Source organism: Perognathus longimembris, chromosome 2 (genome assembly GCF_023159225.1).
Source record: "Perognathus longimembris pacificus isolate PPM17 chromosome 2, ASM2315922v1, whole genome shotgun sequence".
Taxonomy (NCBI): Eukaryota; Metazoa; Chordata; class Mammalia; order Rodentia; family Heteromyidae; genus Perognathus; species Perognathus longimembris.
Genome location: NC_063162.1, coordinates 82,448,165 through 82,473,275, shown reverse-complemented (window position 1 = coordinate 82,473,275; position 25,111 = coordinate 82,448,165). Strand labels below are relative to the sequence as shown.

The 25,111-nt window shown below is 41.5% G+C and overlaps 1 protein-coding gene across 1 annotated transcript in view; it reads right to left on the bottom strand.

The window, feature by feature from the left end:
* Lancl2 (LanC like 2) overlaps positions 1-6,132 on the bottom strand; it is a 37,592-nt gene extending 31,460 nt beyond the window's left edge. The window contains exon 1 of the mRNA XM_048339593.1: positions 5,828-6,132. Within this exon, the coding sequence (XP_048195550.1) occupies positions 5,828-6,034 (207 nt within the window). The 5' untranslated portion in view covers positions 6,035-6,132. The remainder of the gene's footprint in view (positions 1-5,827) is intronic.
* Positions 6,133-25,111: the final 18,979 nt, after the last annotated feature.

The following is a 25,111-nucleotide window of genomic DNA, read 5'->3' as shown; positions in this document are numbered from 1 at the left end:
AACTTAGGGCATGGCAAGTGTTCTTCCACTGAGCTATAGCCTCAATCCCAGGAGTATATTTTTACGGCATGTGATTATTCTAGTTCTCTTTTAATATATGGAAAAATGTACTGCAAAACGAATCTTTGTCCTTTGCTCTAAGGGACAATTTCTAATCCCTTTTTTCCTGTCTTTATCTAACTATATAAATGAGATTTGTAATTTGTTTATACTGGAGCTAAAGTCTCCTAAACAGAGGAAGTTGACTAATCAATTCTATAAATCTATTTCCATTTGATGGGGATTACAGCACCAAGAGAGTTTTAAACTGGTTCATCTAACAAGGTAATGGTATTATTATAAAAATAACTAAGAGTTTTACATGATATTTCCATCAGTCTTCTCATTATCCAGCAATTCTCAGCTTTTTAGGTGAGAAAAGTGAGCTTATTTGAGGTTACATGACAAAAGAAGACAGAGCTCTTGTAGCCCTACTCATACTAATTCTAGAGTTCTAGGTTTCCAATCCTTTTATTTTATATTTGCATTTACCTTTAGAATTTATCACTCATACCATATGAATATGAATATACCTGCTACATACAATGCATAATTTGGAGTTTTCAATCTCTGAAATAGATTTTATCTTTCTACATAGTAGACAGTTTTCTCAAAAATGCTCATGTGTGTTATAAAGTAAAAATACCTTTGTAAGGAAAGGGGGAGGGGAGAGGCAGGAGAAAAATGAGGGAGGAGGTAACAAGCTGAACAAGAGATGTACTCACTGTCTTACATATGACACTGTAACCCCTCTGTACTTCACTTGATAATAAAGAGAAAAAAAATAAAAAAATACCTCAGAGTAGCTATTAATGATTGGTTGTGAAATACCTTGAATAACAGGCACTACTACATCTATCCAGAGTATGCACATTTCATTAGTGATTATGGCAAGATTTATTTCTCCTCCTTACAATGTTTTTTCATTGGCAATATATCTTAGAATTCTGATGGAAGTCAGGTGCCTGTGGCTCACACCTGTAATCCTACCTACTACACAGGGGGCTGAGATCTGAGGATTATGGTTTCCAGGCAGGAAAGGCAGCGGGACTCTTATCTCTACACTGATCTCTAATTAACCTCCAGAAAATGGGGAGTGGAGCTGTGGCTCAAAGTAGTAGAGGGCTAGTCTTGAGCACAAAAACTTGGGGACAGCAACTGGGCCCTGAGATTCAGCCTTAGGACCAGCACAAAACAAGCAAACAAACAAAACACATGGAAAAGATTCCCAGGTAAGAGGATAAAAAAGAAGTGGCAGGGAAGTGAAACAGACAGACAAAAGAGAAAAGGACAGGTCTGTAGATGATGGGTGACATTTGTATACAAATTACCTCCAGTGTATTCTTGACAAAATGCCTTGGGAAATTGTTCATCCTTAGCCAATTGCAGATTTTCCATGGACTTCACAAGAACAATTAAGTAAAATAATTATTTCCAAAGTGGTCATTTCCTCATGTAGCTACAGGGAAAAAATGCTGAAACCAATCCCTGTTCCTAGTCACACTAAAGAGACATACTTGAGTACTGTCTCCTCCCTAGGACCTCCCATGGCTACTCCTTATGGGTAATTATTAATCAGTCTGAGGTAAAGACTTCTCTCTAGGGTAGAAAAACTTTAGAGCCAGTTCTAACTAAACTAAGCCTGACCTTTGCACAACAAACTTCTACTTAAGGCTTTGTACATATAGGTTGAATCTTATACATATACTTAAAACTACGGGATCAGATCCTTTCCAAAAATCTGCCAAGTCATGATCCTTCTACCATTACTATGAACTCCTCCCATACCTACTGAACCCTAGAAAGCTGAAATGTTCTTAATTACTCTTACTCTTGAGCTACTTAGCTCAAGCCAGCCATTTCCCTTAACTGAATAGTTTCTCTCTATTAACCTCCACATTTCCATGCCATTTTAATTCATTTTTGTTTAGTTTGGTTTGTTTTTTGGCAGGGATGTTGGGACTGGCCTTAAACCAGAATCCTCCTACCTCAACTCTCCAGTAGCTGGAACTATAAGCCTGTATCATCACACCAGCTTGTTTTTTTGAAATAAGTTCCCACTTACTGTTTATTCTAACTGACTGCTTTCTAAGTACCTGGGATTGCAGGCATGAGCCACCACACCCAGCATTTGGAGTCATTCTACTTATTTATTTACTATGTGTGTGTGTGTGTGTGTGTGTGTGTGTGTGTGTGTGTGTGTGTGTTTAAGATAGGGTCTCATTGTGTTGCCCAGGCTATCCCTAAATATCTGAGCTCAAGTGACCCTCCTGCCTCAGCCTATTAGACAAATTATCTGCATGGGGATGTTCATTAATGAGGAAAAAATTACATTTCTTTGAGCAGCTGAGAAGTGCTGATTTCTTTATATTTGCATACTATATTAAGATGTTAAATAGATTTGGAAATTAAAGAGCATCCACTTTTAAACTAAGGTGTAGAAAATTAGATAATTACAAAATAAGCTGGGTGATGGTGGTTCATGCCTATAATCTTGGCTACTCAAGAGGCTGAGATCTGAGGATTGATGTTTAAAGCCAGCCTAGGAAGGAAAGTCCATAAGACTCTCATTTCCAACTAACCACCAAAAAGTTAGAAGTGGCACGCAACAAGTAAAGAGCCAGTCTTGACTGAAAAAGTTAAGGGACAGTGCCTAGGTCCCAAATTTAAGCTCCAGTTACCACCACCCGCATCATCACACAAACACAGAGAAATAATTATAAAATAAGACATTTCCAATAACTCAAAATTAGGCTGAATTGCAAATATCAAGTAAAAGTTTGTCTGGTATCATTTTTATATGGAAAAATCCAGAAGAGAAAAACTAGGAGAGAGCAAAGGAAGGAAGGGGTGGACATTGTCCAAAAGGAAATGTACTTATTACCTGGTCTAGGAAACAGTAACCCCTTTGCACATCACCTTTATGATAACAAAAAACACTTAATTTTGGAACAGCTTTAAAATCCTTCAGCTCTATTAAGTCCTCCAGAATTGGTTTTATGTACCATTCTGGTCTCAATCCCTGTGCTACTCACACTCCATGTTCTCTAGCCAGGCTCATATCTTGGCAATCTTCTGATGTGGCGGGACATCTCAGAAGTCCTTGCCTGTGCAGCTCTCTACCTCCACCTGGTGACTCACCACTTACACTTCAAGGACCACAGAAATGCCATCATTGTCTGAAAAGCCTTCCCTGGTATCAATGGGCAGGATTCTCTCTCCTCTCTTGTACTTTCATGATATTCTTTACATGGTCTCACTTAATGTAACACTTTTTGCACATTTCTGGCAGGTATACTTCCAGCAAGTTCCACTGACACAGCATCACAGTCCTTTCTCTACTAGCCAATGGGTTATGATCATGCCTTCCTTAACATTTATGATCTCAGCCTTGGTTCAGGCTCTGAATGTCCTAGATTGACATTCTGTATACCCCTTCTGTTGACTGATAGTATGTTACTTAAGAAATTTAAGCAGATTCTTCTAATTCCACTTGAGATTTAAAATGGCTGCAGCTTTGTGACAGTCAGCTAACCTATAATATCATGAAGCTCTGGATATGTAACCCTCAGATGTTATGGTAGAAATGATGAGTGTTCACAGTCACTGACCTTGTGGAAAATTTACTACATGGTACAAGGTAAGTAGTAACAAGAGTCTGTTCCTTGGGTGTCCTTTCAGCACAGGGCTACATTTCATATCCTGTATTAGTATACTCTCAAAAGTTCTCTTTACAGCAGAGGTAGTCTCTCATTACACCAATTTCATTATGGTTAAGAAATTTTCTTCATACTAATTTTCCCTATTATTTTGTAGGATTTCCATCACAACTGGACTTTAATATATACTATAAGGCTGATACTGTAGATCAAAGAATCACACTTGAACTCCTACCTGGGCCAGGTATGATGGTTCACATCTGTAATCCCAGCTACTTAGGAGGTAGAGATTGGTAGGACTGTGGTTCAAGGTAATCCCAGACAAAAGGTTATTAAGAGCCCACTTCAACAAATAAACCAGGGATTAGAGAGCATGCCTGTAATCCCGGCTACACTAAAGTTGTAGGTAGGAGGACTGTAATCCAAGATGGGACCAGGAAAAAACCAAAACCCTATCTTAAAAGAGTAAATAATCTAAAAGGCCTGACTGAATCAGCAGAGTGCTTACCTTGTAAGTCCAGGCCCTGAATTCAAGAAAAAAGGCATGCATTGGCTTAATCATGATCTACCTTCTGGAGCACGGCTCAATTCCCATGAAGCCTATGGCTGTAATAAATTCAAGTAAAACAAAGAAAGGAAATTACTTTTGGGGGAGGGGGGGTCATAGGGCTTGAACTCAGAGCCTGGGTGCTGTCCTCGAGCTTTTCCCCTAAAGGCTAGTGAGGAGGAAAGGCTACCACTTTGAGCCACAGCTCCATTTCCAGTTTCTTGGAGGTTAATTGGGGATTAGACTTACACAGCCTTTCTTGCCGTGGTTGGCTTTGAACAGCAAGCCTCAGATCTGAGCCTCCTGGGTAGCTAGGATTACAGGTGTGAGCCACCAGTAACGTGGCTAGAGAAATGACTTTTAAGGTAAGTTTTAAGAGTATTTGCCACACAGAGCTGCCAGAATTAAAGAAATCTTTGTTTTTGTTTTTGTTTTTTGGCCAGTCCTAGGCCTTGGACTCAGGGCCTGAGCACTGTCCCTGGCTTCCTTTTGCTCAAGGCTAACACTCTGCCACTTGAGCCACAGCGCCACTTCTGGCCGTTTTCTGTATATGTGGTGCTGGGGAATCGAACCCAGGGCCTCATGTATAGGAGGCAAGCTCTCTTGCCACTAGGCCATATCCCCAGCCCAAGAAATCTTTATTATACTGATTAACTGCTTTTCATGACACTTGGAGAGATGCTGAAAAAAAAAAGTGCTACAAAAGCCTACTTAGGGAAATAGATCAGAAGGATCAGACTATTCATTATATTTGAAATATGGAAAAAATATACACACACACAATGGAGTATTATTCATCCCTAATGAAGAGTGCACTGTTTGCAAGAAAAGATAGAAATGCAAATCATGTTAAATGAGATGAACAACACTGAGAAATGGGAGGGGAAAATCTTTGACAATATAGACATAAGTAACACTTTTCTGAACAGGATTACAATTGCTAGGGAAATAAGAGTAAGCAACAACAAGTGAGAATGCAGTAAATTAAAAAGCTTCTGAACAGCAAAAGGACCAGAATGGGGTCAACCCACAGACTGTGAGAAAAGGAATGACAGGAACATAAAACGGGGACTGTTTCGGGGTGGGATCAAGAGTGGTGGAGGTGAAAGGAAGGGAGTCACGAAGCCCAAGGGAGTGGGCATGGGGGCTGGCACGACACACTCTCGGCCTCCGGAAAATGCAAAGAAAACAGGTGGTCTCTGCGTGACTCTCACAGTTCTAGAGGCGAGGATGTGTCCACAGGTTTTGGCTGGTAATAAAATCTGCCTCATTGCCGCTAGAACCGTGACAGTCATTTCCTGAGGTTAAGAAATAGAGGGTGTTTCAAAGAGCGGTATGACCCGAAAGCTTCTGCCAGTGCTGGGGAAAGCGCCAGGGGCCCGGGCCTGGCAGGCGTTTCCATGACAACCGACCAGCCACCTGCCCGTAACCAGCGCGCGGCTCAGCCAGCCTCCTGCGAGACGAGGCGTGGCGCGATCGGGTGACGTCATCACGCAGCCGGGCGGAGCGGGTGGACGCTACCATTGTTGACACCCCCCCCCCCAAGCCATCTGGCGGGGCCCGGCCGTGGCGGCCGACTCACCTTCCCGTCCTGGTGGAAAGGGAGGCCGATCTCATCCGTAGGGGGCGAGAGGCGGGCGCAGCCGGTCTCCTCCGCCGTTCCGGTAGCAAGCCCGGAGGCGGCGGCGGCGGCCTCATAGTCCGGGAAGGGATTGGGGAACGCCCGCTCCTCCATCTCTGCTTCCCCTCCCAAGTGCAGTTTCAGCCTCTTGGACATGGTCTCGCCCATGTCCGCCGCGCGCGCTCTCCGGGTGCCGGGGCCGGGCGGGACGGCGCGCGAGCCGGGACAAACCTCCCGTGAGGCGTTTCCGCGGAAGCGACGCTCCGCAGCCCCCTCCGGGACCCCCGCGGCCTGGGCCAATGGCTTCCTCAGGAGGACCGGAGCGGCGAGCTGACGGGGCGGGTTGGGCCTCGAGGTTGGCTGCGGCGTGGCGACCCGACGAGCCTCCCGGCGGCTGCCTGACACATCTGGCCGCAGCTGGTGGCACCGCACGTGGTGGAGCGGGAGGAGCCGGACCTCGAGTCCTCCGCCACTCACTGTCCGCGCACACCCAGCCGCCTCTTCCTCCCGGGCCGCGGCCGCTCTTGCAGCCGGCGAGGTCCGATGCTCCGGCCCGCAGATCCCGGTCGGAGTTCGCGCACCGCAGGGCTGGAGCCCCGCGTCGGGAAACTGCTCCGGGTAGTGCACCTCGCTTCTTTTCTTACGGCGGAGCGCCTCGGAGATGACCTAAAGAAAACCGAGAGGCCGTGGGGGGGTACGTTCCTGCAAGGGAAAAGAAAGATATCTGTGAAGAGTTCGCTGTCACTCAAGGTGTGTCCGCTTCCCGCACCCGGGAAAGCGCATCCCCAGACGCTCCATCGGCAATCTGCATTTTCACCGGCCCGGCGATGCCACCCTTGTCCTCGGTCTCTGGTGTTGCACCAGTCACTGGAATAACAGCAATTGTGTTAAATATATTTACACTGTGGAAAATAAATCCTACAGAAAAGAATTTGAAACCCCCCCCCCTTAGAAAATGCAAGGATAGTCTCCCGTGGGAAGTGGGGTGGTGGAGATACAGTCCCTCCCATTCATCACCGCTGGGAGGGGGTGTGTGGGAGGAGGAGCCACAGGCTTCCCCCCCCCCCCCCATCTTATGTTTTCAGTCCCATCGATTTGAATACATGGGTCTCTAGTGGAACAGAGATAATATGACAACATACTTAATCATCTAAATATTTTGTTGACCACAGAAATTCCTTCAATATTAATATCATTGGCCAAGAGTATAAAATACACAAACAAATAGACCTTTGCATTTATATAATCACAATATATAACTTAACAGTTTTTACCGGTTCTCTGTTCTACCTGCTATATTTTAGAGTCATGTCAATGTAATGATTTATCCTCCTTACGAAAAATGTCTTACTTCTGCTTTCCAGTTAACAAACATGAATGCTAGGGTAAGAAAATAGACTAAACATTTCCTAGCCCTCGAGGATTTACAGTTAGTGGGTAGGGATGGAAAAAAAATATAGGTATGCTCTCTGAAACTCAGCAGGATAGATGTTAATACAGTGTCAAAAGTGACATGATAGGGAACACAGTTTCAAGTACAGGAAAGGTCTCAATCACTCTGCCTCTGGCCTGAGTTAGGTGATGTAGGGAAAGCTGTTTCAGCCTTGACTTACTGTCCCTGCCTCCTGACACAAGGCTGTAGATGTGAAATACACCTGCTTAGAAGGATGATCATGAGATGTGACAAGGTAGGAGAAAGTAATCATGAAGGATACTTACTCAGTGTAGCCATCTGAGTTCCTGTAAGTGAACAACATGCAATGGTATTATCCCTTGGGGGAATCTGTTCTGCCTGCTGCTTTGTTATTTCAGTGTGGGGGGTCTGTTTTTCTGCCACCTACAACAAAGGAAATTTCCTTAATGCTTTCCATTTTCCTGCCTTTGCATTTGAAAATCCAGTTTACTAACTTGTCAACCTGCCTTAGGAGCCATCCTTTTCATCTCTTGGGTACTTCTCTGGACAAAATAACCAAACTGTGGAAGAATATGAGCCCATGAAGTGAGAAGACATAGCTGTCTCCAAGCCACTTCCTGTCTAGGCAGGTTTGTGAGGCAGTGCTTCTTGCTACCACCGACTTTGAGGAAAGACACCCCCATCCCTCAGCAGTGCTTTAGGGACAGGTTCAGGTTCATGTTAGTACCCCCAAGACATAAAAGATATTAAGATTATTCAGATAAGAAACCTCAGATACAAACACTTTCACAGAGGAAGGTAGGTCATCCCTGAAATCTGATGACTTCCACAAAGCCCCCAGTGCCAATCTATTTGCATGACATTTGTCTTCCCTTCACAAACCTAGGAAAGAGGATCTAGGAAGCAGATGTAAGTAGTAGACTAAGGCATTTGTCCATGGGTCCCTGTCATCCATGGACTGACGTTGCCTCCGGGAGCAGTCATACTGTGAGAACCAGAGGTCATTTCAATACCTCTATTCTTGAACACGAACTGTGTCCTTCCAGGCCTCCACAGAGAGCCTGAGGTGAAGAGATGGAGGTGTTGCTGTGAGGTCCATGGTTCCACTGCAGCCAAGGTGAAAAGGCAGACTCTGCAGCAACTGAGTGGAAGGTGGGGTTCCCCTAAGGAAGTAGCAGCTCATGGAGAAAAGCCAACTTCTGAGGACAGAGAGATAGGCAAGTGAAAATGTCCTAATAAAACTTTTGTATAGCTCACCAGACTTATATTCACCTACTGTTAATATTTTACCACATTTTAGTTAGTTACGTATTTGTTACAAACATCTGACTGTGTGTATGCATGTTGCTCTTGTTTCAACATGGTTCTCTTGGGAATAATGTTCTATTTGAGACAGTACTATTCTCATAGCTACAAAGTAAGTTCACTGTTATAATAAAAATCATATTAAAATGACTACTTCAAAGATACCTTTAAAGTTTTTCTTTTTTAAGTCTTAGATTCATTTAAGTTCATACAGTGAAGCTTGGTTAATGAGTCATTATTTCTTTTAGCCTAGATCTTTCCTTGTCTTTTCTTGTCATGATAATGAGTATTTTTGATGACTCTTGGACAACTGTTTTTATAAATTGTCTATATTCTGTACTTGTCTAATGGTTTCCTCATGATAATCAAGCTAAACATTTTTGTTAAGTTTACTTATCCCTCCTTCCTTTCCTCCCTCCCTCCCTCCCTTCCTCCCTCCCTTCTTTTTTGGGGGGGGCAGGGAGGTTGGTGATATTGAGTAACTTCTCTTGAGAAATATCTATTCAGATGTTTAGCTGATATCTTCCTCTTATAAGGGGATAGGGGGCTGGGAGTTGAGTTCAGGCATTGTGTTTGCTAGGCAAACACTTAACCACTAGAGTTGTACCTGTTATGGGGTCTATGGATCGACAGGCAATGAGACTCAAATGAGAACTAAAAAAGGATTTTATTGAGGGAGAAAATATTGGCATTCCAGGACTGCAGTTCGGGATCTCAAGATGCAGTCCTGGGCCATCTCAGAAGGCTGCTTACATACCCCAAAACTACGGGAATTTTTCTTTTAGCTTAACAATAGGGACTTGTTACTTCCAACCTTGGCCTGTTACTTCTAAGAGGTGTCAGTCACAGCACGTCAGGGAGTCTTGATCTTCACTGGAGACCAAACTCTTGGGGGGGGGGGGCTTTAAATAGTTGGGTGAATACAATCTACATATCTTCACAGCAGGGGCCAGCTTCAGAAAAGTTTTACATTGAACACTACAGAATAGTATTAGCAATACTTTGTTGTTGAAAGCTAGCACAGCAACAGATTCATTATCTTCATCACTTCAGTACCCTCAGCCTTTTTGGTTATTTTTGAGGTAGGGTCTCACTAACCTTTTGCTTGTGCTGGTCTTGAACAATGATCCCTTCCTTCTAAATATATGAAATTTCTCTTTATTCACAAATCTGGTTATATACTACAAAGTTTCATATGAGGTATTTTCATTACCACTGAGTTCAAATTATTTTCTATTTTTCATTATGCTTTTAGAGCTAGAGGATGTTGAGATCATTTTTTTAATTGATTTTTTGAAATTATATAGCAGTCAAAGAATAAAATTTATTTTCTTACAGTCCTTTGAAATCTTATCACTCTTTGTTCTGGTGTATATGCATCTGTACATCTATATCTAGGTATCTATATCTATGTATTTATATTCATAGCTATATCATTGAGGTATCAATATATCTGTAATCATAGCTGTAGTGGGTTTGTTTCCAGATAATTACACTAAGGCTAGAGGTCCTAGAGGTTTAGGTTTGTGGGGAAAGAACTTCTCATTTTACCCTACCTTTGTACTGGACTTCTCTGATTTCTATACTGCAACTATGGTTGTTTTGTGTGTGATTCTGCTGTGTAAAGCAAAGTTCACCAGGCTTAGCAAGTGCCTTCAAAGTAAAAACCAGGCACAGAAGTGCTGACCTCTTGGGTCCTTGGTGTGCCTTTCTACTAGCCTAGAGTCTTGCAACTATGTTATCACTTCAAGAAGCTTTTAAAGAATAGAGACACACATTTATACAGGAGCATCAGTTTTTTCAAGTGTGTGGTATACCCACATACATGATTTGATTGGAATCAGATGCCCTGGATAGTGTATTTTGCAGAATCTCTTTAAGGGTCTTTATTGCAAGTAAAGGATCAGAGAGGCATGAGACTTTTAGAGCATTGCTTTTTATTAGGGGCTAGTAAAAACAAGGTACAGAAAGTAGTCTGTAAGGACAGAGGGACTTTAAAAAATAGTGACCTTATTTACTTGTGCCATTTCTTATTTATTGTGCTATTTCTTGTACATTTTATTTTTATGTTTAAGTTAGTTTTGTGTCACATCATTCATCATTCAATAGTCTTCAAATTATAAATAGTGCAAAAATATTTTATGAGTTTGAGCTGTGTATGTGATTAGAGGCAAAATTATATCCTAAGAAAAATATTTTTGAGGGCTGGGAATATGGTCTAGTGGTAGAGTGCTTGCCTTGCATACATGAAGTCCTGGGTTTGATTCCCCAGCACTACATATATAGAAGAAGTCAGAAGTGGCACTGTGGCTTAAGAGCTAGAGTGTTAGCCTTGAGCAAAATGAAGCCAGGGACAGTGCTCAGACCCTAAGTCCCAAGCCCCAGGGCTGGCAAAAAAAGAAAAATATTTTTGAAAATGATTCAACACTAAAATCTCATGTAATTTTATTCATTTCTAAGAATAGTAAAGATGGAATAGTTTCATATGCAAAGAGTTATAGATAAAAATTGGATATAAGGCCCCACACACATATATGTATATATACATATACATACACACACACACACACACATATAACATAAAGTACCCAAAGGGAAGTATTTTTGAAGCTAGAACACTTCCAATAGGGGTGAGTAACCTCTGGCTTGCAAAATAATTTGATTCATGGACAGATGTTTCTTCTATGCTTCTTGTCTTCTGCCCATAGCCATCTGCTTGTATTGATAATTTTGTATGTCCCAAGATTGATGTTATGAATACCCAAATAGCCTTTGGCAGAAAAAAATTTTCCCACCATTCCCACAGCCACTAAAATCCTGTGTCAGTAGACATAGCATAGGCCATAAAATGCTAATAATAAAGTATTGATGTGTGAAAGTTAAGATATAGGGCTGGGAATGTGGGTTAGCAGTAGCGTGCTTGCCTAGCATGCATGAAGCCCTGGGTTTGATTCCTCAGCACCACATAAACAGAAAAAATTGGAAGTGGCATTGTGGCTCAAGTGGTAGAGTGCTAGCCTTGAGCAAAAGGAAGTCAGGACTGTGCTCAGACCCTGCGTTCAAGCCCCAGGATTGGCAAAAAAAAAAAAAAAGTCAAGATATACCTTTATAAATATATATATAATGATATATAATATACAAATCTTATTGTGACAGCTGATAAATGTGTGATCAATATTTGGTGATCAAGAGATACGATTTATGTGTATGTGTGTGTGCATAAGTGTGATGCTGTGTATTGACTCTAGTGCCTTGTACATACTAGGAAGCTATTCTACTACTAAGTTATAACCCTGGTACCAAAAGATACATTTGATGAAGCAAAGTTAAGCATTTTTCTTTCTTGATCTGATTTTTGGATTCTGAAAATTGATAGAGAAGGAAGAGAAGAATATGAAAAAATAAAATAGCACACATTAGACTAATCATTAAGAATATTAATGTCTTGAATTCCTGGACAACATTATACACAATATCAATATTGTATCCAAACTTAATATCACCACCAGGCATTATCAGTATTGTGGAGTTTTTAGAGCCACAGGTTAGGAAAATAGAAGAAACAAGGTTTATTAGGACATCATTTAAAAAATAGTGGGCAGGACACAAAGAAGCATAGAGATACTAAATAAAATTAAAGAAGAGGAATTAAAAAACAAAAATAAAAGATTTTTTTAAATGAAGAAAATATTTATGGTGTTGTCTTTGGTTTTCTCTCCCCACCCTTGGAGGCCAGGGTTAAGGCTGTTTCCCAGTTTCTTCTGCATAGCCTTTCCATTTCTCTGCATTTTTAAGTTGCTTCATCACCCCTTTTGTAATTCCTGGTGATTCATTCTCTCTCTCTCTCTCTCTCTCTCTCTCTCTCTCTCTCTCTCTCTCTCTCTCTCTCCCTATCCTGGGGCTTGAACTCAGGGCCTGGGCACTATACTTGGGCTTCTTTTGCTCAAGGCTAGCACTCTACCACTTGAACCACAGCATCACTTCTGGCTTTTTCTGATTATGTGGTACTGAGGAATCAAACCCAGGGCTTCATGCATTCTAGGCAAGTGCTCTACCACTAAGCCACATTCCCAGCCCTCTCTCTTTTTCTGTCTTTAGTATATAGCCTCTCTCTAGTACTATGAGTCTTCATTCACAAAGTTGCAGATAGTATCTTCTAATATACTGTCTTACTACAGAAGAAATTTATCATTTTGATTCTCAAAGTAAATAAAAAATTCCCTCTTATAATTATATTCACTTTATTGTGCCACAAGACATTATAGCTTAGTCTTTCTTTTCCTTTTTCTTTTTGTCAGTCCTGGGCTTGAACTCTGGACCTGGGCTCTAGCCCTGAGTTTTGGTGCTCAAGGCTAATGTTCCACCACTTGAGCCACAGCTCCACTTACGGCTTTTTGTGCTTAATTGGAGATAAGAGTCTTGCAGACTTTCCTGCCTAGACTGGCTTTGAACTGGGATACTCAGATCCTAGCCTCCTGAGTAGCTAGGATTACAGGTGTGCACTTCTGGTTCCCAGTGAGCTTATCCTTTCTGACTGCAACTTCTGTTGTTCAGCTTCTCCCCAGTCCAACTCCACTCGTCGCCACAGGCTGTAACCATCACACTCTCTGTCTCTGTGAGATCAACATTTTTAGGCTCCACATATGACTGAGATTACATAGTGTTTATCTTTTGGGGCCTAACTTAGCAATAATGTGCTAAATGTGTCAACTCCCCATGTACAACATGGACAGAAAATACCAGAAATAAGATTGTTCATGTTCTCTGGTTACAGAAGCTCATAATGTCATATCAAAGATAACATGTCTGCTCCTGGTGGTCTGTGGATCTATGGACACCAACAATGTCCATAACATCATTGAAAAGTGGGGCAGGACTAGAAGATAAAGATCTGCATTCATTTTGGAATCAACAACAGTTCTTTTAAAAACGAACTTGAAGTCCTTGGTTGAGTAGTTAAAGATGTGCTGAGCCCATATGATGATTCTTCAGTGATGTTTAAGTTTTGTATCTTAGGGTAACAGGACCCTGACTTACTTATCCTTGGGAGCCAGAAGACCCACATTAAGGCATTTTAAGAAGGGGGAACTAAAGGAAATAGGTGAAAGACATAGAAGAAAATAGGAGCAAAGATAGTTGTTGAAGAATATCTCTAGTTTCCTTCCCTCTGCATTCCAGAAGTTTTCCTTTCATTCTACTCATATCAGAGAATATTTTTGCAGTTTAATGTGAGTAGATGTCTCTTCCTATCAGTAGTTTAGTTAAATCTCCTCACATGGATTGGGTTTGATCATCTTGTAGATTATTTATGACATAAAGAAGCAATCACAGCAAGAACTTAGGCAGCACAGCACAGCATTAGCTTAATTATATTCTCCCAGTGCCAGAATTATTGTGCCAAGATTTCAATGGGGAGGGGGACACATAATGTACAGGTATATGTATTTTTGTGTGTGTGTCGGGCTATGTCTCCACGTCCCTCCTGGGGAGACGCAAGCCTCTAATTGTGGGGGACACTAGGCTCTGTGTGCTGCTCCTGCCGGCAGGAGGGCAAAGTGTGTCCCAATCAGGCTAAGCTGAGCTGGGATAGGGCTGCCGAAATCCCTGCACGTCCCCAGCCCCCCTTACATTTAAGAGACGACACTTGACAGGAAGATTCCAGGGGAGCCATGCGATGGTCTACCAGCTTCCAAAGGGTTTTATTCAAGGGAGGGGTTTATATAACAGTAATGGCGGGAGGAAGAGGAGGGACTAACTGGGTATTAACAATTGGCTAATGAACTGTCCATCACAGTGATGTCACGGAATTTCCTGCAGAGGTGGAGACCACTGCCCCCCAAGGGCCGGCCTCCCGGTGCCATGGTGGCACACATGCTCGCCGCTGAGAGGCGGGGGCTGGTTTGGCTTCTCTTCCGGCAGAACCCGGAAGGAGGTGGGACAGGCTAGGAGCCAGCCGCCCCAGGTCTTAAAGGCATAACCATCCCCTACGTGTGTGTGTTTTGCCAGCCCTGGGCCTTGGACTCAGTGCCTGAGTACTGTCCCTGGCTTCTTTTTGCTCAAGGCTAGCACTCTGCCACTTGAACCACAGTGCCACTTCTGGCCGTTTTCTATGTATGTGGTACTGGGGAATCGAACCCAGGGCTTCATGTATAATAGGCAAACACTCTTGCCACTAGGCCATATTCCCAGCCCAGGTATATGTATTTGTACCTCACTGTTATAACACTGTGATCAGTACTAGTGGTAGCCAACATTGTGGCTGATATGGGTTTTTATATCAAACTCTTATTAATAAACATTATCATTTTAGTTTTTAAAGAACTGAAACACTATTCAAGAAAAAAGTAGATGTATCTCAATGAAAAAAATCTGTAAGCCAGGTGCCACAGGCTCATGCCTATAATCCTAGCTACTCAGGAGGCTGAGATCTTAGGATCACAGTTCAAAGCAAGCCTTGGCAGAAAAGTCCCAAGACTCTTATCTCCAATGAACGAGCAGAAAACTGGAAGTGGCTCTGTGGCTTAAAGTGGTAGAATGCTAGCCTTGAGTTGAAGAGCTCAGAGACACCACCCAGGCCCAGAGTTCAAGCCCTACAACCAACCAAAAAAAAAATCTCTACAATTAATTTATAAAATTAAGGAGTCTGAATAAAGAAAATATGTGTCTGTAATTTATTTGTAGTATATCTATGTCTTTATCCTGAAGTTTGAATACGATATCACTTGATAGTTTGTGTTATCTCAGAGAGAAGTATCAGGGGAAAATAGTTGAAGTCAAGGCAGTAGTCAGGAGCTGGCTTCTTGGAGGAGACCTTTGTTTTATGATAGTGTCAAAACCAAATGTACAGAGGCTTCTGCAGAGTGAAGGGTCTTCCTGACAACTCAGTTTATTCTAACTTCTTTTAGACTTTTATTGAAATTTCATGTTGCAGAGTTAGCATAAAATAATGAACATTGAAGGGAAATTCTTGCTCTTGCAGACAGGGAATTCTCCTGTATGTATGTTTAAAATGACCTGTCCTCTAAGTTGCTTATCTTGGAAAATAAATTCCTTTCTTATTCAGGTTGTGTTATGCTTTTCAAATCAAGCCCAAAGGAAAATAAGATTTGCTTATATTTTATTTTCACGAGTTTACTGTCTCATCTCTGTGGTAGACCCATGACAGATGTCCTCTGGGCCTTTAGCCAATGGCTTCCTAGCTGCCCATCTGTGAATCTTACATCTTGGCTTGGCATTTATCACCTTAGCTTTGTTTCAGCATCAAGGCTGTATGTGAGAGAATATTTGCTGTTGTTTTACGTCAGATTTTCAAATAACTGTGAGTGTCATATATATTGCATTTTCTCAGCCTCTACTCTAAGAAAAGACACTAGGAAAAAGAGGAATGAGTTTTGTTCATCCTGGTAACAAAGCAAATAACTATTGGAATCACAGGCCTCTTTTCTTCTATCAGTTTTTCCTGTTAAAGAAAGAGGAGATGGATGTTTAGCATATATAAATGTTTATAAGTTGTGTTCTCTAGAATTTGCAGCCCAAACTTCTCAGAACTAGTATTTATTCCAAATACCAGTTCCCAGAGACTCCTGAAGTATTTCTATGCAATCCAATTGGAGCTCTGCTCAGTTTCTGCACTCAGAGGCTGAGTTATCCAGTCCCATTTCCTTCAGCAATATTTTATATTCTAAAATTCTAAAGAGATCATTGCCACATTCGTTAATACAGTAGAATCAGATGTATCCCAAGAGGTACAGAGGCCAGGAGTGCTTTCTTTGTCTTGCCAAGTATCTGCCAATCTGTTTATTCCATTACTGTAGTCATGCTTTCTGCCAGTAGTTTTTTGCTCCACTGAACAGTTTTCATCCACATTGGCTGATAAAACACACTCATACTGTTGCCATGGAAACCTACAAAGTTCAGAGGCTAGGGTGACTTGAAATGAAAGTTAAAATGCAAGTTTTATGGTATCATTAGAGTAATCAGTTGGCACAACTTACAGGATTACTAGAAGTTCCTTAACTTTCAGAGATATTCTTTTTTTTTTTTTCCTTTGTGCCAGTCCTGGGGCTTGAACTCAAGGCCTGGGTGATGTCCTTGAGCTACAGCTCCACTTCTGGCTTTTCAGTGATAATTGGAGACAAGAGTTTCAAAGACTTTCCTACTCTGGCTGGCTTTGAACTGTGATACTCAGATTTCAGCCTCCTGAGTAGCTAGGATTATAGGTGTGAGCCAAACCAGTAATAGCATGAAACTGTAGGAGAAGTGACAAATATTTATATGGGTTGAACTATAACAAGCCATAGGATTAAATGCCATGCATGTGAAGATTTGAAGCAAAGAAAACAGTAGGGATATACTAATGTCCTTCTGACCAAGTGGGGCACTGTGACTCCTACTACAGTACCAATTGGATGAGAAAGATAACACCAGCATCAGTAGCACATCTGTTGCTCTGAAACTTTAGTTACTATGGTCTCCTAGATACCCAAGTTAAGTAGTTATCTTGTTACATAGCTGTTAGAGCAGCTCAGTGTGTATGTGTGTCCTGGTCTTGAGGCTTGAACTCAGGGTCTGGGCACTGTCCCTGAGCTTTTTGGCTCAAAGTAGGTGCTCTACCACTTGAGTCACAACTCAACTGCTGGACTTTTGGTAATTAGTTGGAGATAAATGTCTCATGAAGTTTCCTGTACAGTCTGGCTTTGATTTGTGACTCTCGGATATCAGCGTCCTGAGTAGCTATGATTAAGGCATGAGCCACCAGCACTCGGCGGCTCAGTGTTCTTTAGACAAGTTACCATCCCCCTTTTCTTCCTCTCTTTCATAGTTTTCTCTTTCCCTTTCCTTTCTTCATTTTTTCTTCCTTCATCCCTTCCTCCCTCTCTCCCCCCTCTCTTTCGTTTTCTACTTTTTTTTTGTTGTACTGTGGCTTGAACTCAGGGTCTGGGCACTATCCTTTAGCCCCCCCCCCCCCCCCTTCAAGTTAGTACTGTACCATTTGAGCCACAATAGCCCCACTTTCTTTTTTGGTGCTTAATTGGAGATAAAAGTCCTGCCCAAGTTGACTTTGAAACACTATCTTCAGATTTCAGCCTCCTGGGTAGCTAGGATTACAGGTGTGAGCCACCAGTGTTTAGCTCTTTCATATTTCTTTAAAAACATTTTCAGAAAGTGTAAAATATCTTTAGACTGGCACGTAATAATTTTCAATTTAGCCTTGAATAGTTAAAAGTGGAGGAATTTCCTACATAGTATAATTACTGACATTATGATCCATGGACTCTAATTCACGAGTCAGAAGTATGTAGATAATCTTCCATTTACATGATTTGTCTTCTTTTTCAAACTTCTGCTGCAGTCTTGATCAAGAACATGAGTCACTTCCATTCTCATCTTTCTTCTGCCTTCCCCATTACATTACTTCTTGTTATCCATTGGTATATAGGTCCAGGGTTATCACTACTGAAGGAAAATGACCAATGCTCAGGATAGAGTTCATTACTATACCTTGGATGTTGGATTGGATTTTCCCATAATGCAACTCAATTTCTACTGAAAACATGCCATCTTCCCACAAATCCGGAAATTTTACTTTATCACGTCAACTTACCTTGCACATTAAACTTTTAATTTGCTTTGGGGAGCACCATTCGCCTTTTGGGAGACTGACTTTCACAAAATTAAGGCAAGGAAACACTGAACAGATTAGAGAATGTTTTAAACACACCTGGTAACAAAGCATCAACTGAGCTGCATAACAATGAATGGGAGTTAAAAATTTTTGTTTTTGAAATTTCTTTTTACTTAAATTTCCTTTTCTAACTTTACTTGAAAAAAATTTCATGTAATAAGTCCACAAATAAAGCAAACTGACTGTATTTACATTTACCTCTGAATAGATTGATCTTCAGCATTTCCTCCTCTGTTTCTCAACCAGTTTCCCCAGAAAGTTAACCAGCAAGTTGTTATCCTGGCCTCCAAGCAAGAATTGCCCAGCCTATGTCCCAGTTCCACTGCCTTGCAGAAGCTCTCCCTAAACCCTGTACTGTGTCTGTATTGTGATTCTGCTATGCTTCCTGCTGTGCCTGCTAGTTCTTCTAGGAACTAAGTCCTTCCTTTCTATGTTCTAAATATCTTCTCTGGAGCCCTCCTGGACCTTGGCTTTTCACCTATCAGATTTTACATTTCTTCCTTCTTAACCCTTCAGAATAAGAGTCCACTATCATTAGGAAATTCTAAGTCTACTGTGAAGCCAAATACACGAGCAAATTGCTTATGTCTTCTGGATAGAAAATCTCTCTTTCCTGTAGGCATTTGGATAGTGCATACATGTTTCGTTGGGTTCTGCCTAATCTTTTTGGTGAGGGCTATTGCAAGATCTGACTCCTGGTTAGATCGCACCTGCTCTGAGATGCTGTAGAGAGAAGTAACAAGCCTCCCGCCTTCTATTCCAGTGCTGAAATATGGCCAACAGAAGGTATGGTTATCACTTTTGAGGTTTATAGTGTGCTGCGAGGGAAAACATCAGAATGCAGAAAGATCTTTGCAAATTAAAACTGGCAGGTAAAACCCTGATCTGTATACTCACCTGCTCAAATGCAGAAGGAAGAGTGTGTCCCTTTGTGACATCTCCTGTCACAGAGATGTGGACTTTCAGTGTATTTACTTAACAGTTTTCTCAGTGTGAGTCATCACTTCTTGAGGGAACTACCAGAAAAAGCCAGAATGAGCTCAGACTACATTAGCACAAGTATGTGTTAGAAGGTTGAAAGCGATGATGCCACTTCACTCGTTGCTTAGCCACACCTGCAAGAGTGTGTATGTACTTATTTCTGGCAGACACATGTTAGAGAACTATAAATAATCAGGGATATCAGAAAAAGAGTTAGGGTGGCAGTGAGGCTAGAACAAAACTCAAATGCTAATATGGAAGGATGAGAGACTGTCGGGGTCTCTAGTCCGCACTCCCCCGACCCACGCGAAAGACGGGGGTGGGGGGGCGGAGGGGTGTTGGGGGGAAGGCACGCCCCGACCAGACGAGCCAAAAAAGGAAAGGGTCGGCAGACAGCCTGCACCCAGCCCTCCCTCACCGGAGGACAATCAGATGGCCTGGGAGTCGGTGCAAGATCTCGTTTATTGGGGAAGTACGTGCCACTAATATAAGGCACAGGAGCCAATCAGGTCTAAGATTGGCAGGAAGGGGAGGGGTGTAAGGGCGGAAAGAGCCGGGCGTCACAGCACACAGAACTGCCTCCGGGTTATAACCAAAGACACTTGTAGCAGCTGAGTGTTGTTGTTAGGCGCCACCATCTTAGCCACACCTGGCCCCAAGACTGAGAAACAGGCAGGGCCAGCCAGCTAGTTGACTTCCAGGTGTGCCTCACAAGATACTGTGTGGTCAATGGGAGGGGAAGTTAAGGGGATATAAAATGAACATGTGGCTCCCAATGTATGAGGGGTTCTTACATAGAAACACATTTGCATGATGCTAAGGGACACTAAGTCAACTGAGCAGGATCTCCATGGAAGGAGCACAATCAATTGTCCCCAAAATGTAAATGGCTACTTTGGCTGGTGGATGATCTCTGTTGCTGAAAGGATTTAGTCCATGATATCCAGATATCCATGTGATATGAGAGTGGTCACACATCAGGTTGATTTGGGGCCATGTGCCTTTTATACTTCTTTCTTCTAATGTTTTGTGATATCCATGTGTATGTGTAATACACACACATACACATACACGTGTGTGTGTGTATATGTCTTCAAAGCCAGATGTTCATTAGAAGAGGAAGGACTATATAAAAAAATAAATACTTAATACATATTGGTTCCACAAGGATACTTCAAATACATCATTTATTGTCCACAATGGCCCCATGGTCTGAAGCAGGCCAGAGAAGAAAAGTCTGTAAGACTCATTTCCAATTAACTAAAAAACAAAAAGCCCGAAGTGGAGCTGTGGCATAGGTGGTGGTAGAGTGCTATCCTTGAACAAAAAATCTCAGGAATAGACAGTGCCCAGGCCCTGAGGTCAAGCCCCAGGACAGGTATACCCCCCTCCAAATTTCTTAATATTTTTTTATTATTTTCTTACTATGACAACTTACTAAAAGAATGATTTTTTTTATTAATTGGACATAAATTTTTTTACAAGGTGTTGTGCAAAGAGGGTGCAGTTACATAGTAGGGCAGTGTGTACATTTCTTATGATATCTTACGACCTGTTTTTCTTTCCCTTGTCTAGGTCAGGTTGACATATATGCAATATACAATGTATCAAGAACATATACAGTATTCACAGACTTGGTCTCTACTGTCTCTCCGTCTCCCTTTGTTAACAGTCATATATCAGGGAGATCATGCCCCTTTGTTTTCTGTGTTCTAGGCTTGTCTCACTCAACATTATTTGTTCGAGTTCTGACCATTTCCCTGCGAATAACAGTATTTCACCATTCCTAATCGCTATGTAGTATTCCATTGTGTATAAGTACCATATTTTTTGGATCCATTCGTCTGTGGAGGGGCATCTGGGTTGTTTCCATATTTTAGCTATTGTGAATTGTGCCGCGATAAACATGGAAGTACAAATGCCTTTTTGATATCTTGGATTTTGCTGTTTAGGATAGATGCCTAGGAGTGGTATGGCTGGGTCATAGGGTAGGTCTATATTGAGCTTTTTGAGAAACCTCCATACTGTTCTCCAAAGTGGTCGTACTAATTTGCACTCCCACCAACAATGGAGAAGGGTTCCTCTTTCCCCACAGCCCCTCCAGCATTTGTTGTTTCCTGAGTTCAGAGTATAGGCCATTCTAACTGGGGTGAGGTGGTATCTCAGGGTTGTTTTTATTTGCATTTCCTTTACTAGCAGGGATGTTGAGCATTTCCTCAAATGTTTCTTTGCCATTTTTATATCTTCTCTTGTGAAGTCTCTCTTTAGCTCTTTTGCCCATTTCCTAATAGGTTTATTGGGCTTGGAGGGGCTTAGTTTTTTGAGTTCTCTGTAGATGACAGATATCAGGCCTTTGTCTGTTGCTGTGCTGGTAAATATCCTTTCCCATATCGTTGGCTGTCTTTCTATTTTGGTGGCTATGTCCTTAGCTGTGCAGAAACTTTTTAATTTGTAGTAGTCCCATTTGTCGAGTCTTTCCCCTATTTGTTGTGCCCCTGGGACTCTATTCAGGAAGTTCCTTCCTGTGCCTATAAGTTCTAGTGTCTTTCCTACTCTGTCCTTCAGTAGTTTCAAGGATTCAGGTCTGATGTTGAGGTCCTTGATCCATTTTGAGTTGATCTTGGTGCATGGTGATAGGCTTGGGTCTACTTTGAGTTTTCTGCATATGGCTGCCCAGTTCTCCCAGCACCAGTAGTTGAAGAGGCTATGTTTATTCCATTGTATGTCTTTAGCTCCTTTGTCGAATATCAGTTGGCTGTAAGAGTGCGGTTTTATTTCTGGGTCTTCAGTTCTAATCCATTGGTCTTCCGATCTGTTTTTATACCAATACCATGCTGTTTTTGTTATGATGGCCTTGTAGTAGAGCTTGAAGTCAGGTATTGTGATACCTCCTGCACTGCTTTTTTTGCCTAGAATTGCTTTGGCTATTCTAGGTTTTTTGCTGTTCCATATGAATTTATGGATTGGTTTCTCTATTTCAGTGAAGAATGTGGCTGGGATTTTGATAGGTATTGCATTGAATTTGTATAACAATTTGGGCAATATGGCCATTTTCACTATATTGATTCTGCCTACCCATGAGCATGGGAGGTCTTTCAATCTCCTTGTGTCTTCTTTGATTTCCCTTATTAGATTTTTGTAGTTTTCATTGAATAGGTCCGTCACGTCCTTGGTTAAGTTGATCCCTAGGTACTTTATTCTTTTTTTGGCTACTGTAAATGGAATTGTTTCCATAATTTCCTTTTCTGTTTGTCTATTGCTGGTGTACAGAAAAGCTGCTGACATTTGTGGGTTGATTTTGTATCCTGCTACTTTGCCAAATTGGTTTATTAGGTGTAGGAGTTTGGGTACTGAGTTTTTTGGGTCCATTAGATATAAGATCATGTCGTCTGCGAATAGGGATAACTTGATTTCTTCCTTGCCGACGTGGATCCCTTTGATGTCCTCCTCTTGCCTTATTGCTATGGCTAGGGATTCCAGCATTATGTTGAACAGAAGTGGGGAGAGTGGGCATCCTTGTCTTGTTCCTGAGTTTAGGGGGAATGATTTAAGTTTCTCTCCATTTAATATGATATTAGCAGTTGGTCTGTTGTATATGGCTTTTATTGTTTTGAGGAATGTTCCATCTATTCCTGTTCTCTCCAAAGCTTTTAATAGGTATGGATGTTGTATTTTGTCAAAGGCTTTTTGGGCATCGACTGAGATAACAATGTGATTCTTGATTTTAGTTCTGTTTATGTGGTGAATTACGTTGATTGATTTACGGATGTTGAACCATCCTTGTGACTGAGGGATGAAGCCTACTTGGTCATGATGTATGATATTCTTGATCAATTTCTGGATCCTATTAGCTAATATTTTATTGAGGAGCTTTGCATCTGTGTTCATTAGTGATATTGGTCTGTAGTTCTCTTTTTTTGTTGGATCTTTGCCTGGTTTGGGAATGAGTATGATATTAGCTTCGTAGAATGAGTTTGGGATTTCTCCCTCTGTTTCTATTTCACGGAAGAGTTTGAGGAGTATTGGAATTAGCTCCTCACTAAAGGTTTTGTAGAATTCGTTGGTGAATCCATCTGGGCCTGGGCTTTTCTTAGTAGGGAGGTTCTTGATTACCTCCTGTATCTCACCGTAAGTTATTGGTTTATTTAGTTGATTTATTTCTTCTTGGTTCAGTTTGGGCAGTTTGTACTTCTCTAAGAATTGATCCATTTCTGTAAAATTATTGTTTTTTGCTGAGTAAAGGTTTTGGAAATAGCTCCTTATGATTGTTTGAATATCGTGTGTACTTGTTGCAATTTTTCCTGTGGAGTCCCTGATTTTACCAATATGAGTCTCTTCTCTTTTTTTTGTAAGTCTTGCAAGGGGTCTGTCAATTTTGTTTATTTTCTCAAAGAACCAGCTTTTAGTCTTATTTATTTGTTGAATGGTCTTTCTATTTTCAATCAGATTTATCTCTTCTTTAATCTTTGTGATCTCTTCCCTCCTAGTCATTTTAGATTCTGTCATTTCTTGTTTCTCCAGTTGTTTTAGTTTCATTGTGAGGGTATTCACCTGCTCTGCTTCCATTCTTTTAATGTGGGTGCTGAGTGCAATGATCTTGCCCCTCAGTACTGCCTTAGCTGTGTCCCATAGGTTTCTTTGTGATGTGTTTTCTTTGTCATTGTGGCTTATGAATTCGTTGATTTCATCTTTAATTTGATCTGTGGCCCAAGTGTTGGATAGCAGCGTGGGGTTTAGCCTCCAAGAGTGTGTATAAGCTCTGTGGTATCCTTTGTTGTTGAGGGTTACCTTTAATCCACTGTGATCAGATATAATACATGGGATGACGTCAATACTTTTGTATTTGCTGAGGTTCTTTGTGTGGGCTATGACGTGGTCTATTTTGGAATATGATCCATGGGCTGCTGAAAAGAAGGTGTATTGGGTCTCTGTAGGGTGAAAGGTTCTATATAGGTCTGTTAGGTCCATTTGGGAAATGGTGTTATTTAGGTCCTCAGCTCCCTTACTAATCCTCTGGGTGTTGGATCTGTCTCTTGGAGAGAGAGGAGTATTAAAGTCACCCACTATGATTGTGTTTGCATCTAACTTGCTCTGTAATTCTTTGAGAATTTGCTTGACATATGTCGGGCCTCTTTTGTTTGGTGAGTATACATTTATCACCGTGATTTCTTGATTCTGGATTTTTCCTTGTATTAATATGTAGTGTCCTTCTTTGTCTTTTTGAGTGGACTTTAAAGAGAAGTCCAGCTTGTCTGAGATCAGAATGGCTACACCTGCCGTTTTGGTGGATGCATTTGCTTGGTAGATCTTGCTCCATCCTTTCACTCGAAGCCTGTTTTTGTCCCTTGCTGTAAGGTGGGTCTCTTGTAGACAGCAGATGTCAACTTTTTGTTTGCGAATCCATTCTACCAGTCTTCTCCTCTTTATCGGGGAGTTTCAACCATTTATATTTAAAGAGATCAAGGATAAGGGTGTTTTTTCTCCTTCCATTTTCTTGGTGGGCTGTTTTTTCTTCTTTTTTTTTTTCTTGTCTTTAGTGAGCTTGTGTTTCTGCTGGACTTTGGCTATTGAAGTTTCTTTCTGATTCTGTCTGTGTGTCTTTTATGATCTCTGTTGGGTGGGGATCCCCAATTAATATTCGCTGTAGGGCTGGTTTTTTATTCACATACTCCTTTAGCTCCTCGTTGGTGTGGAACGATCTGGTTCTCCCTTCGAATGTGAACTCCAATTTCGCTGGATATTTGATCCGAGGTTGTAAATTGTTATTCTGGAGTACTTGGATGGTGTTCTTCCACTCACTTCGAGCTTGGTAAGTTTGTGTGGATAAGTCGGATGTTATTCGAATCCTCTTCCCATTGAA